General features: G+C 31.9%; 1 protein-coding gene across 20 annotated transcripts in view; it reads left to right on the top strand.

Annotated features, from left to right (window-relative positions):
* The window catches only part of LOC127716125 (teneurin-m-like), a 210057-nt gene that overhangs the window by 108761 nt on the left and 80555 nt on the right, over positions 1 to 20741 (top strand). For 17 of the 20 annotated variants that reach the window (XR_007988771.1, XR_007988773.1, XM_052222216.1 and 14 more), the window contains 9 exons: positions 226 to 291; positions 828 to 1084; positions 1929 to 2055; positions 3620 to 3724; positions 11057 to 11251; positions 13965 to 14180; positions 15797 to 15982; positions 17207 to 17353; positions 18153 to 18360. Coding sequence is in view for 18 of the 20 variants with exons in the window: in XM_052222216.1 (XP_052078176.1) it covers positions 226 to 291; positions 828 to 1084; positions 1929 to 2055; positions 3620 to 3724; positions 11057 to 11251; positions 13965 to 14180; positions 15797 to 15982; positions 17207 to 17353; positions 18153 to 18360 (1507 nt within the window). In the remaining 2 variants the exon portion in view is untranslated. Of the gene's footprint in view, positions 1 to 225; positions 292 to 827; positions 1085 to 1928; positions 2056 to 3619; positions 3725 to 11056; positions 11252 to 13964; positions 14181 to 14856; positions 14887 to 15796; positions 15983 to 17206; positions 17354 to 18152; positions 18361 to 20741 lie in introns of all 20 variants that reach the window. The other 3 variants (XM_052222219.1, XM_052222220.1, XM_052222222.1) reach the window with 3 other exon arrangements.

Raw genomic sequence — 20741 nt, 5'->3', positions numbered from 1 at the left:
TTCAGACCTCATTTTTTTGGTGTGACCATTTGACTCTTATAAAGAGGAAGGACTATTAGGAAGAAATTTCAGACCTCATTTATTTGGTGTGACCATTTGACTCTTATAAATTGGAAGGGGTATTAGGAATAAATTCCAGAACTGATATATAGATGCTGAGTAGATAATTTGTTCACTGTTGTTTCCATGATGTTTCTTATTCTAACAAAATGCTTGTTTTTATAGCTGCCATGGTGTTCAAAGAAAAAGACCCAGTGTCAGCTGGTGCCTTGAATAGTTCTAGTCATTTAGGTAAATATACAATAACTTAGATTATAACCTACTCAGGGAAGAATATGTGGCTAATATTTTATTATATGGTAACTTTAAACAATATACAGTTAAATTATACCATGTTGTAAATTTACAATGCATAATTAAAATTGTACACAGCTCTTAAAATTTAGATAATTAAAAGATTGTATTACACACAAAGCAATATCCTGTAGCATAGGAATAATATTCACTAGAATTATACTTTACACTAAAATAAAAATGTGGAGCTGAAACTTCACAATAATACTCTAACATTTTACAGTGAGTTCTTAAATTTAAGTGTCCAAAAAAGCATCCTTGCAATAAACAGTCATAAAACATTACAAAAATAACAAAGGTATTAAGGGTTTAATTTCCTTTGTTTTGATTATTACATTCTTGTGGCATCCTTTGATTGCCGATTTTTTAAAGATGGTATGTTTACTATGATATTTCAGACTAAGCTTTGATAAAATGATGACAAAAAAATGGATTTTAGTAAGAAAAAACTGAACTTGCTGTACTTTTTCTAGGTTCAACTGTAGGTCCAACATATTTCCTAGTTGGTGACCCCAATGTAAAGCATCAGATTCCACCAAAGTCTTTCTGGATGTTAAAGTTTAACCAAGATACCGACAAGCGTGTCAAATTCAATTTTTCCATTCCGAGTAGTGCTATATTAGGTGTATATGGACGACGAGGGATAGCGCCCTCTATTGTTCAGTATGATTTCTTTGAAGTGTTAGATGGCAGTACGATACCGATGAGAAAGACCAGATCTACAGATAGGGTATGTGTGATGTTGTTGTGTGCTTTAATGCTTTCTCCCTGTTATTAATGGGAATAAACAGCTATGACATTATATCCAACTAAAGGAGTGGGGCTGAACTGCATTCACCTTGTCTGTCTGTTCTTCTTACAAATATTTTCAAAACACTATGATTTCACACCAGCTTGATGAGCACTTTGCTTATCTGTCAGACACCTACTTCCTGTCTGCTAAAACTTTGAATTTTTCAATACCTTGAAATATTTTTGTCACACACTTCTCCAGTATGTTAAAACATAATAACTCCATATTTGGTCAGCAGCCTAACAGTGAATAATTTTAATGTCTGAGCACTTTTCGGATCTGTCAGAATCCCACTTCCTGTTTCTGTTCCTTTAAATTACAGTGAGAGTATGCTTAGAACAGCAAAGCATTCTTCTTCTGTTTTGGCAAGCAGTGCAACCAGTGAGCTAGAAACTTAATATCTTGTTTATTTATTAAAAGGTTAAAATACATTTTACTTTGACTGTTAAATCATTAACAATTTTGATGAGAGGAGAAAATATTACTTTTTAGCATTTTATGAAAACTGGTTCCATTTAGATTTAATTATTCTTACATTATACGTGAGTGGCTAATCTGTTTTTCAATTTTACTGGAAAAGTCCTTACCATTTATGAGTCTTGCCAAAAGCTATAACTTCAAAAAGTCCATTTGGAACCGGTAATCATTTTTGTATGGGTATGCATGAAATATTCAAATTATATAATTAATCTGCATCCATAATGACCCTCTCCCCTTTGAAGTGAAAATTCACAGGAAACCCCAGAAAAGCTATGTAACAAATATAATTATTTTATTTTAGATAAAACGGAGTTACTATGGTAAAGATACAGGGTTTGTTCAGTATCTGATGGAAGGAAAATGGTATCTGAATATCTATAACGACAGAAACTTTCCACAATACATCTCATTTAAAACAGCTGAAGACAGTAAGTATGATGAAATATCCCAGATACCCTGTGATAAATCCAAAGGAAACTTTATAAACAATCCATTGGAAGATATTGAGGGAAAAGTAGTATGGGAGGAATGAACATCTGACAATAACCTGATTACCTTACGTTTCATTCTAATGTAGGGTTACTGCCTCATATACTTTTATTCATATATACTAGGAAATACTGTAATTATGTTCCTGCAACAAAGTTGTCGGGGCCATATAGTTTTACCCTTGTCGGTCATTCTGTCATTCCGTCATTCTGTCATTCCATCATTCTGCAACAAACCATTATACACAATTTTTTTCTAAACGCCTTCAGATATTGGGCTGATTTTTTGGTATGTGAGTTAACCATGATGAGTTACAGATCAAGTTTAAGTTTTGTTCCGCTCTGCTAATTTTTTGCCGAAATTACAGGCTTTGGACTTTGATAAATTGTTGAAAATCACAGTTATACAGACTTTTTCTAAACGCCTTCAGATATTGGGCTGATTTTTGGTATGTGAGTTAACCATGATGAGTTACAGATCAAGTTAAAGTTTCGTTCCACTCTGCTAATTTTTGCCGAAATTACAGGCTTTGGACTTTGATAATGTTGAAAATCACAGTTATACAGATTTTTTTTCTAATTGCAATTGCATATTGTTTCGACACATCATGTTAGATCTGCAGTACATCTACTTCCTGTTTGCTGATAGTTTGAAATTTACTTATTGATCAAGGAAATTTTTCATTAAAACTAGTATTGGAGAGCTGGATACTATCCATGCATGCTTGTGTCCACATGTGTTGTTGAAATTGCAGATTTTTCAACTTTTTGAGACCGGGCCATTCGTGTCCTTCCAACACATCTAGTTTTTTGTTTGTGATGTTTTTATTATTTAAAAAAATGTAACAAAATTAGCATCACAGAAATAAGAACTTACATTTTAAATTTCAGATTCCTTTATTTTTATGAACCATTTCCAGAAAAAGCAATTTATAAATCTCATATTTCTGTCCTATAATCAATAATTGCATTAATGCATGCATCTTATAATTTCTGAATCTACCGTATCCATTTCTCAAAGAACTATTATTTTGTTATATAATATGAAACATTCAAGTATCAATCATACCACATCTTCTTATTTTTATGACAACTGTTGAATCAGTATATTTCTATAAAAAAAAATGATCTGTTGGTTGAAAAGGAAAACATTTTATGGAGAATACATATAAAAATAGGAAGATGTGCAAAGATCAAAGGACATAGTAGTTAGTAACTATAGGCTAGGTCATCGACAGCTTTCAACATGACCAGTTATATTCCAAATCTATCAAACTATCAGTGACCAAAGAAAAATTGCTTTAAAATATGCAAAACATGGATAAAACATTTGGTTGTCATAATAGGAAGAAAAAAGGATTGCCATTTGATCAGTAAAGTTTAAATGGCTAATTTGTAACTGTGACTTACTGAAGTTGTTAAAATATGTGAAAACAAGTAAAAGTAATGATAAAGAGAAACAATTCTATAGTTAGAGAGAATTAAGTCGTATTACTTATTTCAGATTCTTTAGTGAGTGAGTGCCCTTCAGATTGCTATGGTCATGGTGACTGTGTAGATGGAAACTGTCGATGCTTTCCTGGATTTATTGGATGGGACTGTAAAGAGAGTAAGTATTACCATGGTAACATACATCACATAGTAATCATCAATCGATGGAAATGCTTGATGCATCCCAAGAATTATTTGCATAGGGAAAAAAAGCTGATAATCCCTGCTTAACGTCCAGTGGCAACTATTTCATCAATATTTGGGACGATAAGAAAAGAAGTCAATCTCATAATACTTGATAGATGTACTCCGACCCACCAAACTTTAGTAATTTTCTTTGTTTAGATATTCATTAGTGTGATTTGCATAAACTTAGACTTGTATGAAGTATCATTAAATCTTATTAGTTCATCATTCCAGCTAATATGATATGTAATACTTGTCAATGAAAAGAACGATAAAGTGCCAACCTGCCTAAGAATCAGGCAGTGGTGAAAACATGACAAACAAAAACCCACTCAAGTTTACATTATTTTAAATTCAAAATGTATAATGGTGCATGATTATAACATTTGTTTCGTTTTCCTGTTCTGGTATTTCAAAATACAATTTGGTTAAAATGCACTAGAAATTACCAATTAAGGGGAGCAAACTCCATAATTGTCTATCATTTTAATCAAAAGTTATCAAGAGATTTCTTGAATTACCAGACTCGCAGAAACAAAAGACCTACCGTTTCTAACTCAGGACGAGGTTAACTTCAAAATGGGAGAGTAAGGTCGGCGAGTTTTTTCTGCCACGTTTTTAAACTCTTATAGGTTGCACTTTGTAAATACAGCTGTTTCTCAAACCACTCCTCTTTTGTGGAGATATAGAATATTCATAGATAATTAATTTTGTTTACATACTGGTTCCCAGTTATGATCTCTAGGTTTCATCTCATAGAGACATAACTTGGGAATGTTACCAGTAAATATACATATGCATATTGTCTATATAGAAATCTGTGGTAATCCTACAGTCAAGGTAGGGATAGTTAAGAAATTTAGTGTTAGTTTAAACTCTTAGAAGTTCGGGGCATATAAACTTTGAAAATATGCCGCACAGCCCCATATTTTGACCTTTGAAAAAAGTTGTAGTGCATATGAACTTTCCATTCTAGGATATGATTTTTTTCAAAACTTCATAGTAAAAGTGGTACAGTTTTAGCCGTAAAAGGAGTTCCTATGGGAAATTGCATTGTCAATATTTACAGAAATGCAACCTATATTGGGTGAAAAAAGAGAACAAACAGAATTTAACCAAATTTGGTTTATCTCACAGATTTTAAAGAAATTAACTCAAATATGAAATTTTATAAATATTTCATGAAGATTGAGAAAATCCTGGGCTTTAACTATGATGACACAGCATAAATTCACAGTTTTCAGTATGCATAGTTTACTTAAAGCCCTGAATGCAAAATAAATTCATAATATATGCATGTTTGTTGGTTAAATTGTTGAGAAGTGCTTTATTTTTACTCTTCGCAGTCATTGAAACTCATAGATCCTTTCTGAATATTATTGGTGGGGTGTTTTCGTCCTGTCGATAACCCAAAAGTAAGCTGTAACGCCTAAATCTACTTTTTTGTCACCGCGGCATAAAAAATACAAGATAGAAATACAAAAATATCTCAACAAAACTTACAATAGTGTGTTCTATCCTGCATATGTACTAAATATTCCATATTGCTAGAAACAGCAGAATAATTTAGGAAATTTGAGGCCCCAGGGGGCAAAAGACAGAGAAAATTGCCTACCCCCTGGGTCATAAAACAAATAATTTAACTTGTAAATGCTATGATTTTATGATTTTAAAGGTCTTTATATAGAAAACAATAACTGTGTTTGGAAGTTATGCAAAAATTAGATGTTAGCAGTCATTTCTATAACATTTTAAGTAAATTTATACATCAGACTGGTATCTGTATACATACAACTATTGCAAATATGGCTTTGTTTTAACACTTCTAGCTCATATATTAGCTAAATTATGTCAGATATATGGTTAGAGATGATACTGTTGTGACAAGAATTCTTAACTGACCATTTGAGGCAGAAATTGTGAACTTTCATTGACAAATAGACATACAGTAAAATGTGGACTGGAGACACAGGCAGGATTTGACACTTTATATAATCTTGAATGTTGGAATGATTGACTGCTAAACATAACATTTACAGTATTCTGAAATGCTTTCAATATGTTATCAGAACAGTTTTAAACAGGTTTTAGGCATTTCATGTCAGAAAACATGCAAATAGGGTAAGCTGGCAATAATTAAAGTCTTGTTTTCAAATTCTTTAAAAATTTGAAACAGGGGAGGGGGTATCAAATGAACAGTAAAAGAAAACTTAGAGTTTATGCAGTGATTTCTTTAAGGCTATAATTCTGATAAATAAGTATTAATGTGAGAAAAAGTGTTTTTAGAGAGTTTTCTATTGGAATAAATGTTTGTATAGGTTGGACTTTGTAAATACAGCTGTTTCTCAAACCACGCCTCTTTTGGGGAGATATAGAATATTCATAGATAATTAATTTTGTTTACATACTGGTTCCCAGTTATGATCTCTAGGTTTCATCTCATAGAGACATAACTTGGGAATGTTACCAGTAAATATACATATGCATATTGTCTATACAGAAATCTGTGGTAATCCTACAGTCAAGGTAGGGATAGTTAAGAAATTTAGTGTTAGTTTAAACTCTTAGAAGTTCGGGGCATATAAACGTTGAAAATATGCCGCACAGCCCTATATTTTGACCTTTGAAAAAAATTGTAGTGCATATGAACTTTCCATTCTAGGATATGATTTTTTTCAAAACTTCATAGTAAAAGTGGTACAGTTTTAGCAGTAAAAGGAGTTCCTATGGGAAATTGCATTGTCAATATTTACAGAAATGCAACCTCTAAATTGCCTGATTCTTACAAACACTAGCACTTAAAGTATAGACCATTAGGTTATCATAAAAGTCAGGAATCAAAAGTTTTTTTTTCTAATTTGCTTTAATTATTCCTGCTCAGAAATACTTCTCTGCACTGAAATTTGTAATAGCATTTATTAATTGGTAAATTTAAATTTGAAATTAGCCTAATAGAATTCCCAGTTTTTATCAAAAATAGTGGAATAAATTGTCAATAATTGTTGAACCAAACATTAAACGCCTTCTGATATTGACAATCAAAGTACTGAAGTACTGAACATCGGATGACCACAAGTTCTTGAGGATGGTCAAAAGCACTTGTCTCAGAAAAATACAACATATCTCTTTACCTGAAACTGAGGTTAATGTACAGAGATATATTTTTTTCTGAGACAAGTTCGTGCGTGGATGATGTATAAATGACAGGAAATTCAACTTCACCGTAATAACTATTATATTGTAGTGATACAAATCAGTATACATGGTGGACACTTTTCTGTAAAAATTCGATTTTTCTAAGATTGGATACGAGTAGGCATTCATATTTTCCCGCAAAAACAATTACAGAGTTACCGGTCCTCGCAAAAAGTTCTCTGAGATATTCTTCCGCATGCTTTAACACAATTTTTCGGTACGTCTGCATTGATATTATCAATGATTTTTTACTTATATATATATATCTAACTACAAAACATTTTCATATTATTAATTTATGTTGTAAACAAAAATATTTTTATCAGTATTCATTGAAGAGATGTATTTATATCAAACGATAAGGAATGTTATTTTGCATTCGTTTATGTGCGCATATTTATCATGTTTATAGATCGGTTACAAACCCAAAACTAATTTACATAATGGAAATCAAGGCGATAGCAATACATCTGAATGACCCCAAGGTCATCGCGATGTAAATCAAAGTACTGAAGTACTGAACATCGGATGACCACAAGTTCTTGAGGATGGTCAAAAGCACTTGTCTCAGAAAAAAAACAACATATCTCTTTACCTGAAACTGAGGTTAATGTACAGAGATATATTTTTTTCTAGACAAGTGCGTGCGAGTATGATGAATAAATGACAGGAAATTCAACTTCACCGTAATAACTATTATATTGTAGTGATACAAATCAGTATACACTGATTTGTTGTTATATATTATATTAAAATAACAGTTACATATATATATGATTTGCATCCGTTTGTATATCATTCTATTCTACTGTCAGTCTAATAATAGTGCAATGCAAGTGCATGGTGGACACTTTTCTGTAAAAATTCGATTTTTCTAAGATTGGATACGAGTAGGCATTCATATTTTCCCGCAAAAACAATTACAGAGTTACCGGTCCTGTCGCAAAACGTTCTTTGAGATATTCTTCCGCATGCTTTAACACAATTTTTCGGTACGTGTGCATTGATATTATCAATGATTTTTTACTTATATATATATATCTAACTACAAAACATTTTCACATTATTAATTTATGTTGTAAACAAAAATATTTTTATCAGTATTCATTGAAGAGATGTATTTATATCAAATGACAAGGAATGTTATTTTGCACTCGTTTATGTGCGCATATTTATCATGTTTATAGATCGGTTACAAACCCAAAACTAATTTACATAATGGAAATCTAGGCGATAGCAATACATCGGAGTGACCTCAAGGTCATCGCGATGTAAAAATGATAAAAATTAATAGAACTAATTGACTTCTTAGATAAAACTCTTGAATCTATCTTAATAATCAGGAACATTAATTAATAATGGAACACGTTTAAAAGATAATATTTTACATGTTTTCATTTTGATTTAATTGGTGATATTTCATAGTTTATATAGGCCAAGGTCTAAAGTTATTGCTGTTTTGATTCCTGTAATGTTATATTTACATCATTCAAAAGGAAACAACCAGCCTTATCAATACTGTTTTTCTATGAGGACAATAAAAACTGCCGCAGGCCAGCAATTTAACTTGCTTCACTATAAATTGCTACAAATAAAATGATTGTCTGTATAACTTGTTGTTGATAATTTACATGGTACAGAATATTAACTTTGTGTAGCGATATGGGTTTGTGATGCAAGAAGGAACAAGCATTTATTGGGATTGATTTAGCTGATAGTTCAAACAATTATCTGATGGGAAATGAGCCGTACTGTAAAGAATTGGAAGGAACTCTATCAAAAATCCAGACAATTTTATCAGAAAGATTTGTCTCTTTATGTGACTCAGAGAATTAAATTTTAGTTAGTCATCAGGTGGTGTTTGGGATCAGAGATCGGTCTGTCTTTATTTAGTAATTTGGTGATTTCTCCTAATGATCATTTCATTATTAAAGGCTGTAAATCTACCAACTCTCCAACATGTCCAAATGATGGGGAAAGTCGCACACTTTTAAAACTATAACAAAGTCATTTTGTACAGTTTGATTGGTCGATAGATTTAATGTGTAAATATCAAACGTGACACTACAGGAAATGGATCGTGAAATCTTGGAAAATTTTTCTTTAATTGTTGCGATTTATTTTAAGTGCTGTAATATAAGATCAGACCAATGAGAATTTTAATGAAACAGGACTCATGTTAAATTCCTAGGAATGTCGTTAGAGATTGATAGTTCATAATGCTGCGGTGGAAATGAGGCCATTAATCTAACAATAGGACAGTTGTTTCTATACGACTTGCATGCAAATTAATAATGTTAGCTTCAGGATGTACATCATTGTTGAAATAGAGGGGTTTAATTCTGAAATTATTTCAGGATATTAATAAAGACATATAAATATAAGATGGTTCAGGCAAAAAAAAAGCATTCATCTGTATGAATTTGATTTATTGATTGTTGTTTTCTTAATGTCCAGTAGCAAGTTTGAACAAGAAGGTCAATAGTTCACTATATTGAAGAAGTTACTACTGACTATATCGGTTAATGTATTGGCTATTTCATATAAATCTTAACACAAAACCATTAAATTCATTAATATAAAATAAGGAGATCTGGTATGATTGCAATGCAACAACTATCCACCAGAGAACGAATGATATTGATTTTTAATCAACTGTAGGTCACTGTACGACCTTCAGCAATGACCAAAACTCATACCATATAGTCACTCAGGTCACAACTTCACAATTTTTGCACAAAAAAATTTATTTTCATGTTTTCCTGTGTTAAACTTGTCAATAACAATGAATAATATGCTTGATTAGATGTATTCACAATTTTGGTATTTAGTTGAATTCTGTCTCCGAATGACCCTAAATTTGTCTCCAAATAACCTTCTGATGTTATGCAAAAATCCCTTTTAAATTATGATGTCAAATGTTTTAAATTGTGACGCAATATTTTGTGGCAACTTGTGTGGATTTTAGTAATGACAGGACATACAAGTGTAAGAACGTCTATACTTGGTAAAATCAGTATGAAAATTTACACTTGTATCAATGCTATCACTGGTTTTGTTATCCCTTTAGAAATGTATTTGTAATGACCAGAAGTCCTGCTATGTGATCATTTATTATATTGCTGAGTTAATATTTGCAGGAGATGTTGGATGATCAGGACAATTTTTGAAGCAACAAATGATTTCTGGTCTGAATGCTCACGGGTGTCGTTTATCAGCAGTTAATGAATGAAATCCTATTGATTTCTGGTCTGCTAATTTAATCTGTACCACCAACTGCCTCAATGATTTACAAATCATATTTATAACATGTATTAAATAAAAGGGAAAGTACATTAGAAAACTTGTCTGACGGGGATGGCATTTCAAACACTAGCACAGTCAAATTTATTACATATAGAAATGGATAATATCGTTAAATATGATAAAATTTGTTTTACACTTCAGTTAAAGAAAGCCCTCGCTCTAACATCAATATTAAAATCATTTGTGGTTATATACTTATTTGCCAAATTCTGATTTGCATGAAATTTTAGTAATCAGATATTTTTGCAATTGGTGGATATTGGACCAAAATGTCAGATAAATTATTGGAATTTAGGGAAATGTTGATTTTTGCAAAACCTATCCTGTCCCTATATTTGCAATAATTTTTCTGAATTTTGAGTACTTTTCGTTTTAAAGGAAGAAACAAATTGAAAATTCTTTTGAAACTGTCACTTGTTTTGTTATTATACTTGATCTATCAGAATATTATCTTGTTGTATGTAATGGTATGTCTGACACTAGTTATGTTATATATTTTATTTCCAGGAGATTGTCATGTTGTATGTAATGGTATGTCTGACACTAGTTATGTTATATATTTTATTTCCAGGAGATTGTCTTGTTGTATGTAATGGTATGTCTGACACTAGTTATGTTATATATTTTATTTCCAGGAGATTGTCTTGTTGTATGTAATGGTATGTCTGACACTAGTTATGTTATATATTTTATTTCCAGGAGATTGTCTTGTTGTATGTAATGGTATGTCTGACACTAGTTATGTTAAATATTTTATTTCCAGGAGATTGTCTTGTTGTATGTAATGGTAATGGACAGTATATCGGAGGGGTGTGTCACTGTAGACAAGGGTGGAAAGGTCAGGAGTGTAATGTGCCAGAGAATGAATGTGCACTCCCAGACTGTAACGGCAATGGTTACTGTCACGAAGGGGAATGTCATTGTGATACAGGATTTCAAGGACCTCATTGTGGAATTGGTAAGGCATTGAATGGATTTCAAAATTTATTAGAATGGAAATTGGGATTAGGGGAAATGGCTGCACAGTTTTGGGAAGTAGTTTTATTGTCGAGCCTGCGACTTTTGTCGCAGAAAGCTCGACATAGGGATAGCGATCCGGCGGCGGCGGCGGCTACGGCGGCGGCGGCGGCGGCGGCGTTAGCTAACTTCTTAAAAGCTTTATATTTTAGAAGATGGAAGACCTGGATGCTTCATACTTTGTATATGGATGCCTCATGTTACGAAGTTTCCGTCAGTCACATGTCCAATGTCCTTGACCTCATTTTCATGGTTCAGTGACTACTTGAAAAAAAAGTTCAGATTTTTTGTAATGTTAAATTCTCTCTTATTATAAGTAATAGGATAACTATATTTGGTATGTGCGTACCTTGCAAGGTCCTCATGCCCGTCAGACAGTTTTCACTTGACCTCGACCTCTTTTCATGGATCAGTGAACAAGGTTAAGTTTTCGTGGTCAAGTCCATATCTCAGATACTATAAGCAATAGGTCTAGTATATTCGGTGTATGGAAGGACTGTAAGGTGTACATGTCCAACTGGCAGGTGTCATCTGACCTTGACCTCATTTTCATGGTTCAGTGGTTATAGTTAAGTTTTTGTGTTTTGGTCTGTTTTTCTTATACTGTATGCAATAGGTCTACTATATTTGGTGTATGGAATGATTGTAAGGTGTACATGTCTAGCTGGCAGGTGTCATCTGACCTTGACCTCATTTTCATGGTTCAGTGGTCAAAGTTAAGTTTTTGAGTTTTGGTCTTTCTTTCTAATACTGCATGCAATAGGTCAGCTATATTTGGTGTATGGAATGATTGTAAGGTGTACATGTCTAGCTGGCAGGTGTCATCTTACCTTGACCTCATTTTCATGGTTCAGTGGTCAAAGTTAAGTTTTTGAGGTTTGGTCTTTTTTTCTAACACTATATGCAATAGTTCAACTATATTTGGTGTATGGAAATATTTTATGATCTATATGTTAGTCACGCAGGTTTTATTTGACCTTGACCTCATTTTCAAGGTTCATTGCTCAGTGTTAAGTTTTTGTGTTTTCGTCTGTTTTTCTTAAACTATAAGCAATAGGTCAACTATATTTGTTGTATGGAAGAATTGTTAGCTGTACATGCCTGCCTAGCATGGTTCATCTGACCTTGACCTCATTTTCATGGTTCATTGGTCAATGTTTAGTTTACTTGGTTAATGTTAAGTTTATGTGACAGTTGTAATAAAGCTTTATATTTAGGACTATCAACATAATATCAATGATTAGTAAAGAAGGCGAGACATTTCAGCGTGTGCACTCTTGTTTTATGTAGGAATCAAACAGTAATTGACCCTTTTGTGTAAAAGTTGGAACATGCTCAGGAAGAACTTCCACAAGGTAAATGTTTTAACTCCCCAAATGAACCATCAGAAACATAACTTCATAATTGATGGGGAAATACACAATTCCTTTTAAAAGAATTTGTTTACATGTTTTGAAATATATATTTTGAAAGAGCCTCTACATGTGATAACAAATAATGAAAAAGTAGATGCATAACATTTTACACAATTGAGAATATTTATGGGAATGAGAAAAATGATGCCTAGTGAATTGAACAGTTATTTCTCAGATCTAAACACTTTTTATTACAGTATAAATCACATAAAATCTTCTCTTTTAAGTTTATAACAGTCTGTGGTTTCTACGCCATATACAAGCTTATCTTTTAGAAAAAATCTAAATTATCTCTGTTCTCAAAATGAAATGCTTGACAGACCAAATGAAAAACAAGAAAAAAAGATGAAATTATAAAGTCTCTTTCCCCCCTCTTAATCTCCCAAATCTATCATGATAAAAGTACAACTCAAGCCATAAAGAAAAGATTAATATCAAGTTGAGAAATAACTGTTGAGTGACTGTATTAGGCAGAGACAATAATTTGTTGAGTAACTATCATCTTATCCACCATAACATTCAGTAAACATTTAACTCTTTCAAACCACTTTTCAAAAAACATGTTTCGTTTAAACAAAAATCCTTAAATTATGATAATTGCTTGGTAGATTTGAACAGTAGTAGAAATTGCTTAATCAAATTTGTCCTCAATATATGTGAAATAATTTTATGGTTGAACTAACGTTACAAAAGTCAGTCTTATTTCACTATCATTAATATTTTCATAATTATTTGTTGGAAACCAAATGATCAAATTCTCCTCATTTAATAGATAGAATATGGAGACAAAATGTCGTTGGATGAGATGATATATTGCTGTGGTTTTAGATTACGTTTGTAGAGTTTTCAAGCTTTCTATTTATTTCTTTTAAAAGCTTTATTTTACTAATATTTGATTTGATTAATGCCTTGGCTGAGTGTTACTAATTTTTAATTGAGCCATTTATTATTCAGTTATCTCTATAACCAATACAAAAATGACATCTTTTATATCAATGCCGTCTAAATTCTTTGGCATATTAAGTATGCTGCTAGACTATTATCTTTGTATCATTTTTTGCATGACATTAAATGTTTTGCTGATATATATGGAAATTCAAGCATGGCTCTTTTTATTCTTAGATTCTTCAAAGCATGAATCATTATTCATATAAATTTATGCTAGCATGTTTATAAATGGCTCAATGAAGTGTATTTAATTTTACCGTAGTTTTTCTTCTTTTATCTCAATGGTTACAGTTGACTGCCTCCTTCCTAACTGCTCTGGTAACGGGGTATGTCATCTCGGACAATGTGTATGCTTCAAAGGGTTCAAAGGTCCCGATTGTCGACTCCCAGATAAACTTAACGTCACTAACTTATGTGCTCGGGATTGTTCTGAGCGTGGGAAATATGATGCTGAACTTGGAAAATGTATTTGTGATCGGTTCTTTACTGGGAAGAATTGTGAAACAGGTAATTTGGATGCGGAATGAGTTATTCTCCCCTTGTTAATATGCATTTGAGTTTTTCAGAGGGATGCTGAATGAAGAGTTACTTCCCTTTTAACAATATAGATTCATAGTTATCTCCCATTTAGCTGCATGGACCATTAACAATATTAGCTAACAAGTTGAAATAACAAATTTAGCATTGAAAACAATAATCATATAAATTTATCCTATATTTACCAATAGAAGTCACTTTTGTGTATTTTTTAACCAATGACAAAGATGCTTGGGCTATTTATAAATATAAAATCATCAAATTATAATATACCCATAACTTCCAAGTACTTTTAGTTGTAAAGAATGATTTTGTGTCAAATAGAGGGTTTCCTTTTCTTGATTTTTCTTAGCCAATCATCTGGTTTAATTTCTGCCCAGTGTAATACTATTTTACTATATGTTAAGTTAACCCAATGAAATTTAAAATAAAACTAAACTTTAAGTTTGTGTATTTATTTTAATATATTATGCATGACAGTTTATTTTCTTGCATGTATTTTGACTAACATCACAAATATGCCTCCATGTTTTAATAGATGTTGTACTACATGTATATATATATGTATTCTGTGTGATTCACAATATTTTATCTAGTTTGATGACACGTGTTTAGGAGACTAATTTCAGAATATAACTTATTTCAGATTTAAAGCGTAAAACTCACCAATTATCAGGTACTAACAATGTTAACTGCATGTAGGCATGTTTTATTTTAATGTATTTAGCTGTAGAATATAAAACATTGCTGTGCATTTGATGTATTATAATAAAAACATGGATGTTGCATATCTTCTATATGAAACAATATAACGTCCTAATTCCATGGAGAAATTTGTCCCTTTTCCACAAATGAATAAACAGTAATGCCAGTTTTGCACAGGATAAATCCTTAAGGCTATTTCAGGGGAAATGTGTGGGAGGGTTGGACCCCACATGATATATTTTTCTGTGGGTAATAGGGGTGAAAGCAAATACCGTTCTGTTACAAGTGAAAATAAAAATTATAGGTGGTGGGGTTTATAAAAAAAAGTGTGGAAACTCTTTTACAAAAATACTTGATTTAAAGAATCATGTCCCTATTGAGAAGGTATTTACAAGGGTTGCTAAGTTGTCTTATTTCTACATTGAAAGAACAAAACCATGTCCCTTTGTGACTTTGATTTCGCTGCAAGTGGTGATATATAAATCTTTTTAAACAGATAATTTTTTTTATTTTTTTCTAGAATTAATTGATGTTGTACTGTGTGTGTGTGTGGGTTTTATACAAATTTAATACATTAGTGTACAACTGTGTAGCAATTTAGATTGAATTTTCCTGTACTTAACCAGGAACCAGTTTATAATCTTTTTAACCTTCAAATAGAAATCTATCAAAGCTTCATTACATAATCTCTTGTAAATCTTATAAAATCTTAACTGGTAAACTAATAAACCTTTCAATTTTTCAGCAACTAACATTGTTTACCTACCTAATGTTTCATCTATATCAGCAAAAAGTCTTTTTTTTTTCTGGAAAAAAATATTTATGTTTGTTCAAATAAAGACTCTTAACTGACCCTGCCTTTTGACCTTTCGCCTTTATAGAAGTATGTCGTCTAACATGTTACCGTGGTACCTGCCGTAATCAGAAGTGTATCTGTGATCCTGGATGGGGTGGAGCTTTGTGTGACCAGCTGTCATGTGACCCACGATGTGATGACTTCAAAGGGAAGTGTGAGAATGGTACTTGTGTCTGTCGGAAAGGTTGGAATGGGAAACATTGCACTATAGGTAATTCCATCCTTCACACCAGAAATTTACCTGATTTTTGTTATTTTTACACCCCATGCTTTTTGAAGTGGGCAGTATATAGTGACCAGGTAGTCATTTTGTATCTGCAACTGTTCCTAAAGCCCTTATTAGAATTTATTGAAACATAGGTTTTAGGGATGAAATAGGTTCTTACATGTATCCAAGATATATCTCACTGGTGTAAGAAATTCCATGTTTATTTTTTTGGTACTCCAATCAGGAAAACTAGGAATATCTCGCACTTGTAGAAGATATTCTGAACTTGGATTCATATAAGAAACTAATTCTTTTAATTTTGCACTTTTTATAATATATCAGCTGTAAAAAATATATTTTCTACTTTGCCTAATTAGTCTCTTCTTTGCTTTTCGCTAGATATAATTATGAAAAGGGGCACAACTTTGGAGATGTAAGCATACAACTTGTTTCTAAACACATGGTTAGCTGATATCTATATAAAATTAAATATGTTTTCTGTCAAGAATAAATTGTACATGTGTTTAGAAGTAGGTCTAAGACATTGCTTTAGACTTGCCAATAGAGAGTGATATATAATAGGTTATGGGTAATTTTTTGTTTCAAGTTTTATTTAATGCTTAAAAAAGTAGATTGTGGGTGTTGGTAGTATTTTTGCATACTAAATGAAACTTTTCTGGTCTTTTCACAACAATTTTTTTATTTCAGAACCAGATGTACAAGTTTCTCAGTAAAAACTAGCTAATTTTCAAGGTTTTTACCTTTATTTTAAAATATTTGTTCACTTCACCACATAAGTTCTTTTTTCTTTTTGTTTTTCCCTTAAATTTCATTTTTTTTTTAAATCTTTATGTTTAAGGGTAAATTGAAGAGTTGTTGGTCAGTAAGACAGCAATTGAATTTACAAATTTACATCTTAAAAGAAGTGGGCGCAACCTTTGATATTTGTTTAAGATCAAAAGGCAAAATTGTAAGAAAGATTTCACTCTAGGTAAGTCATCCTTACTGATAGGAGTTTCAAAAACTAACATGAGATAAATCCTTTAAAAGTTTTGAACAATTTATTTACAACAGTATTTTTTGTGAAAAATTTGTACAGCTGTTTTGGATGAAACTCTGGGAAACATACATGTAGCAAGAAGGTTAGTATTATTGTGCAATTCCAAGGGTGCAAGTACCTGCTAAAATATTATGATACACAGTGTACTAGAATTCTGTATGTTACAGATGGTTGTCCTAATGGTTGTAGTAAACATGGAGAATGCCGTCACTTCTCCGACGGGTGGAAGTGTACATGTCACACCGGCTGGACAGGCAAAGGATGCGATGTAGCCATGGAGATGGTTTGCGATGACATGGAGGATAATGATCGAGGTAGGATTTAGATAAGAAAAAGTTTATAAGTTAAAATTGATATGTAGTGATAGAAGTGTAAGAAGTTGTTGCAAAAGAATATTATCATACTAAAAATCTGTGGGAGACACACACCTAAGTTCCCAACCATCATAAAAAAATGTGGATTTTCTAATTTATTTTTTTATTCCCCTACTGACGAAGTCAAAGGGGACTTTAGGTTTGCACTCCGTCTGTTTGTCTGTCTGTCTGTCTGTCAGTCCGGCAAATCAGTTTTCCAGACTTTTTTTCTTCATGCTGGAAGATATTGATTTGATATTTGATTTATTGATTTATCATGACAAGTCACAGGTCAAGAACAATTTTCACGATTTTAGCTTTTCTCTTTGTTCAGTTAAAGCCCTTTCTCTAGAATTAAATTTTTGATGATATACTTATTAATAAGTAGATTTCTGTTCAAAGGGAAATAACTCATTTTTTAAAAGATTTTTAAAAAACAAAATGACATTTTGGATTTTTTCCTTTTCTTTGGTAAACTGTTTGAAGAATTTAGTGGTAGGTTTGTTTGTCATTCTTGAAGGTATTGATTTGATAATTAGTATATAGTTTTATTATGACAAGTTACAGATCAAGTCGGAATTTTGTTCCAGTCTGATAATTTTGTGCAGAGTTATGGTCTTTGGACATAGAAAATTCACTTAAATAATCAGTTATTCATTTAGCAAATATTAAGTTTTCCTACAATTGAGCAGATGTTTAATATTTAAAGTATTGAAAGACTAGTCTATTTAAGAGCTTATGTTTGCTATGTGTTTTACAGATGGGTTAAAGGACTGTCAGGATCCAGATTGTTGTATAACTGCTTCCTGTGTAGAGGATGCCTTCTGTCAGATGTCACCTGACCCTGTTGACATATTACTACGGAAACAACCTCCTAGTCCTACAGCTTCTTTCTATGATAGGATGAAATTCTTGATTGAAGAAAACAGTGTTCAGATTGGGACGTCTAGGAATGCATTCAATGAAAGGTAGACAATGAAATAAGAATTCATTAATCAGAATCATATTTGATTGTCATTCTATCCAAAGAAAGAATGAATAGTTTGGATTTTTTTTTTGTTAAAAATAACCCATTGTGATTGAAATATGTTTTTTCTATAGTTCAATTTGGGAAAAATTTTAATTCACTTTATTTATGAAATTGACAAGTTGTCAAAAGTTTCTGATAAAATTGATGGAATGTAAAATTAAACATTACTGCAGCAAAAGAGTTCATCTTTCACATTCAGAAATTCAGTTAATTGCTTAACTTTTGGTGTAAAGGAATTTCCCCGAACAAATTATAAAATGTTTACTCCAGAGGACGCATATTGTGAATTATGCAATTATTGATTCACAGAGAAACTGCATGTACAAAGCACATTGATCTGAGGACTTTTTACCCTAGATTGAATGTAATTGTGTCTTATCCCACAAATCTCTGTAACTTAATTATATAATTATACCATGGCATAGATAACATGGCACTGTGTGAGAGGAATCTGTATAGGTATAGGTTTATTAGACCGTCTTAGAACGAACATTTTGTCGCTTACATTCCATGTTAAAGATTATCTCTAGATTGAACTTAATTGTTTCTAATCTTATAAAACTTGGTAACTAAATTAATGAAATAAACGTAAAAGACTTAAAAGGCAATTTATATGTTACAAAACTTTATGTTAGGAAAGAAAATTGGGCAACATGAACCCCACCAAAAACGAGGATTGATTTCAGGTGCTATGGAAGGGTGAGAAGATCCTGCTCCACATGTGTTAGTCTCACAAGCTGTTTTATAAAGAAACTTAAACAGTGGAATGGGGAAAACCAAGCAAAACTCATGAACAAAAGAAAGTCAATAATATACCAGTATCTTCAAAATATGTATAGACTTCTCTTAACTTTTACCTTCAGGACTTCCATATCACTCCTAAGATAGGATCTTGTGAGATTAAGAATGGACAATATGTTTATTACATATGATAACTGTACCAGTATAAAGAGAAATCAGATTTTCTGCTCCAATGCACTGTACTCTTACACAAACCGCAGGTCTTTATTAACCTCCAACAAAGTTATTAACAATGTAACATCACATTACTGATTGTCTCTTTCAAACAAAGAACATTCAGCATTTGAAACAGTGCAGATCTCATGATACCCATAGATTATCAGGTTTTTTACACATTGATATAGTAAAATATCAGTGGTAAGCCACCATGTTACTTTGGCGAATAGCATTGTGTACCACCAATAAAATCTTCAAATTGTGTCAATCAGCTGCAAGGATCCGGAAATTTTCCCAAGTCATTTCGGTCATTATTTTTTTGTGATGTAATAATATTGTGATGCACAATAATGCATTTTTCTGAGGGTGACAAGTCTTGCACATGGACAAGTAAAGTCCTTTTGTGTGAAGTATTGGGTCAAACAAGTGTAACTGTACCCTGATCTAACAGTAACAGTGATGTCTCTGAGTTAGAAACTACACGAGGAGACGTTTTGTTGTTGTGTATTGCATCACTGAGGTCCTATGCATAACCCTTTAAATTTGCATAAATTAAAAGAGGAATAATTACGGCATGTTTCATCATTTTGAAATAAAGTTATGTAAACCAATTAATAAACTGTGTTGAGTTTCTTATTGCATGTACAAGATATCGTTTGTATTGTTCAAATTGGTGCTGTTTGGATGAGTGTAAGCGATTACCTAATACACAACAAGATAATGTGTATTCACCTGGTTTACGATAAGAGGATCAAAAAGGGGAAACTATGATTCAACTTTTCTTTGAATAAATAACTCAAGTCTGGTATAGTGATAACAATTGAATTTAATAATAAAATTCATGATTTTAAATAAATAAATAATTTATCTGAACAGAAGTTTGTACACAATTACAACAGTTCAATGAAAAACAATTGCATTTTAATACAGTCCAGAGAGAATGTAATGCTTCACTTAGGTAAAAATCTGAAGTTTAGCCAGGAAAACAAAAGAAAGGATAACGCCCATTACATTCTGTGAGTAAGATGGTTTCAAAAAATCGGAAGTGCAAAAAAAACAAAAAGAAATCGAGATTGTTCATTCGCTGAGTATATTTCTTAAATAGGCTGTATGGCTTCAAATCTAAATTACGTTATTTAGTTTTAATTCCTTTTTTAAACATTATTTTTTAATTCTGCATTCCTATAAATTATACGCTTTACCACTTTTGTAAATCTATTAATATCTTTATCTGCCATTTCCTACCGAAAAGTTAACAGTAAAATCGATCTTTCAAATAAGATCATCAATTAACCCATGTTGATCCCCATTTTCCATGCGCAAACTCAGTAAACATAAATCTATATTTAACAAACGTTGACC

The sequence above is a fragment of the Mytilus californianus genome, unplaced genomic scaffold (assembly GCF_021869535.1).
Source record: "Mytilus californianus isolate M0D057914Y unplaced genomic scaffold, xbMytCali1.0.p SCAF_9, whole genome shotgun sequence".
NCBI classification, from domain to species: Eukaryota; Metazoa; Mollusca; class Bivalvia; order Mytilida; family Mytilidae; genus Mytilus; species Mytilus californianus.
This window is presented reverse-complemented; position numbering and strand designations above follow the sequence as displayed.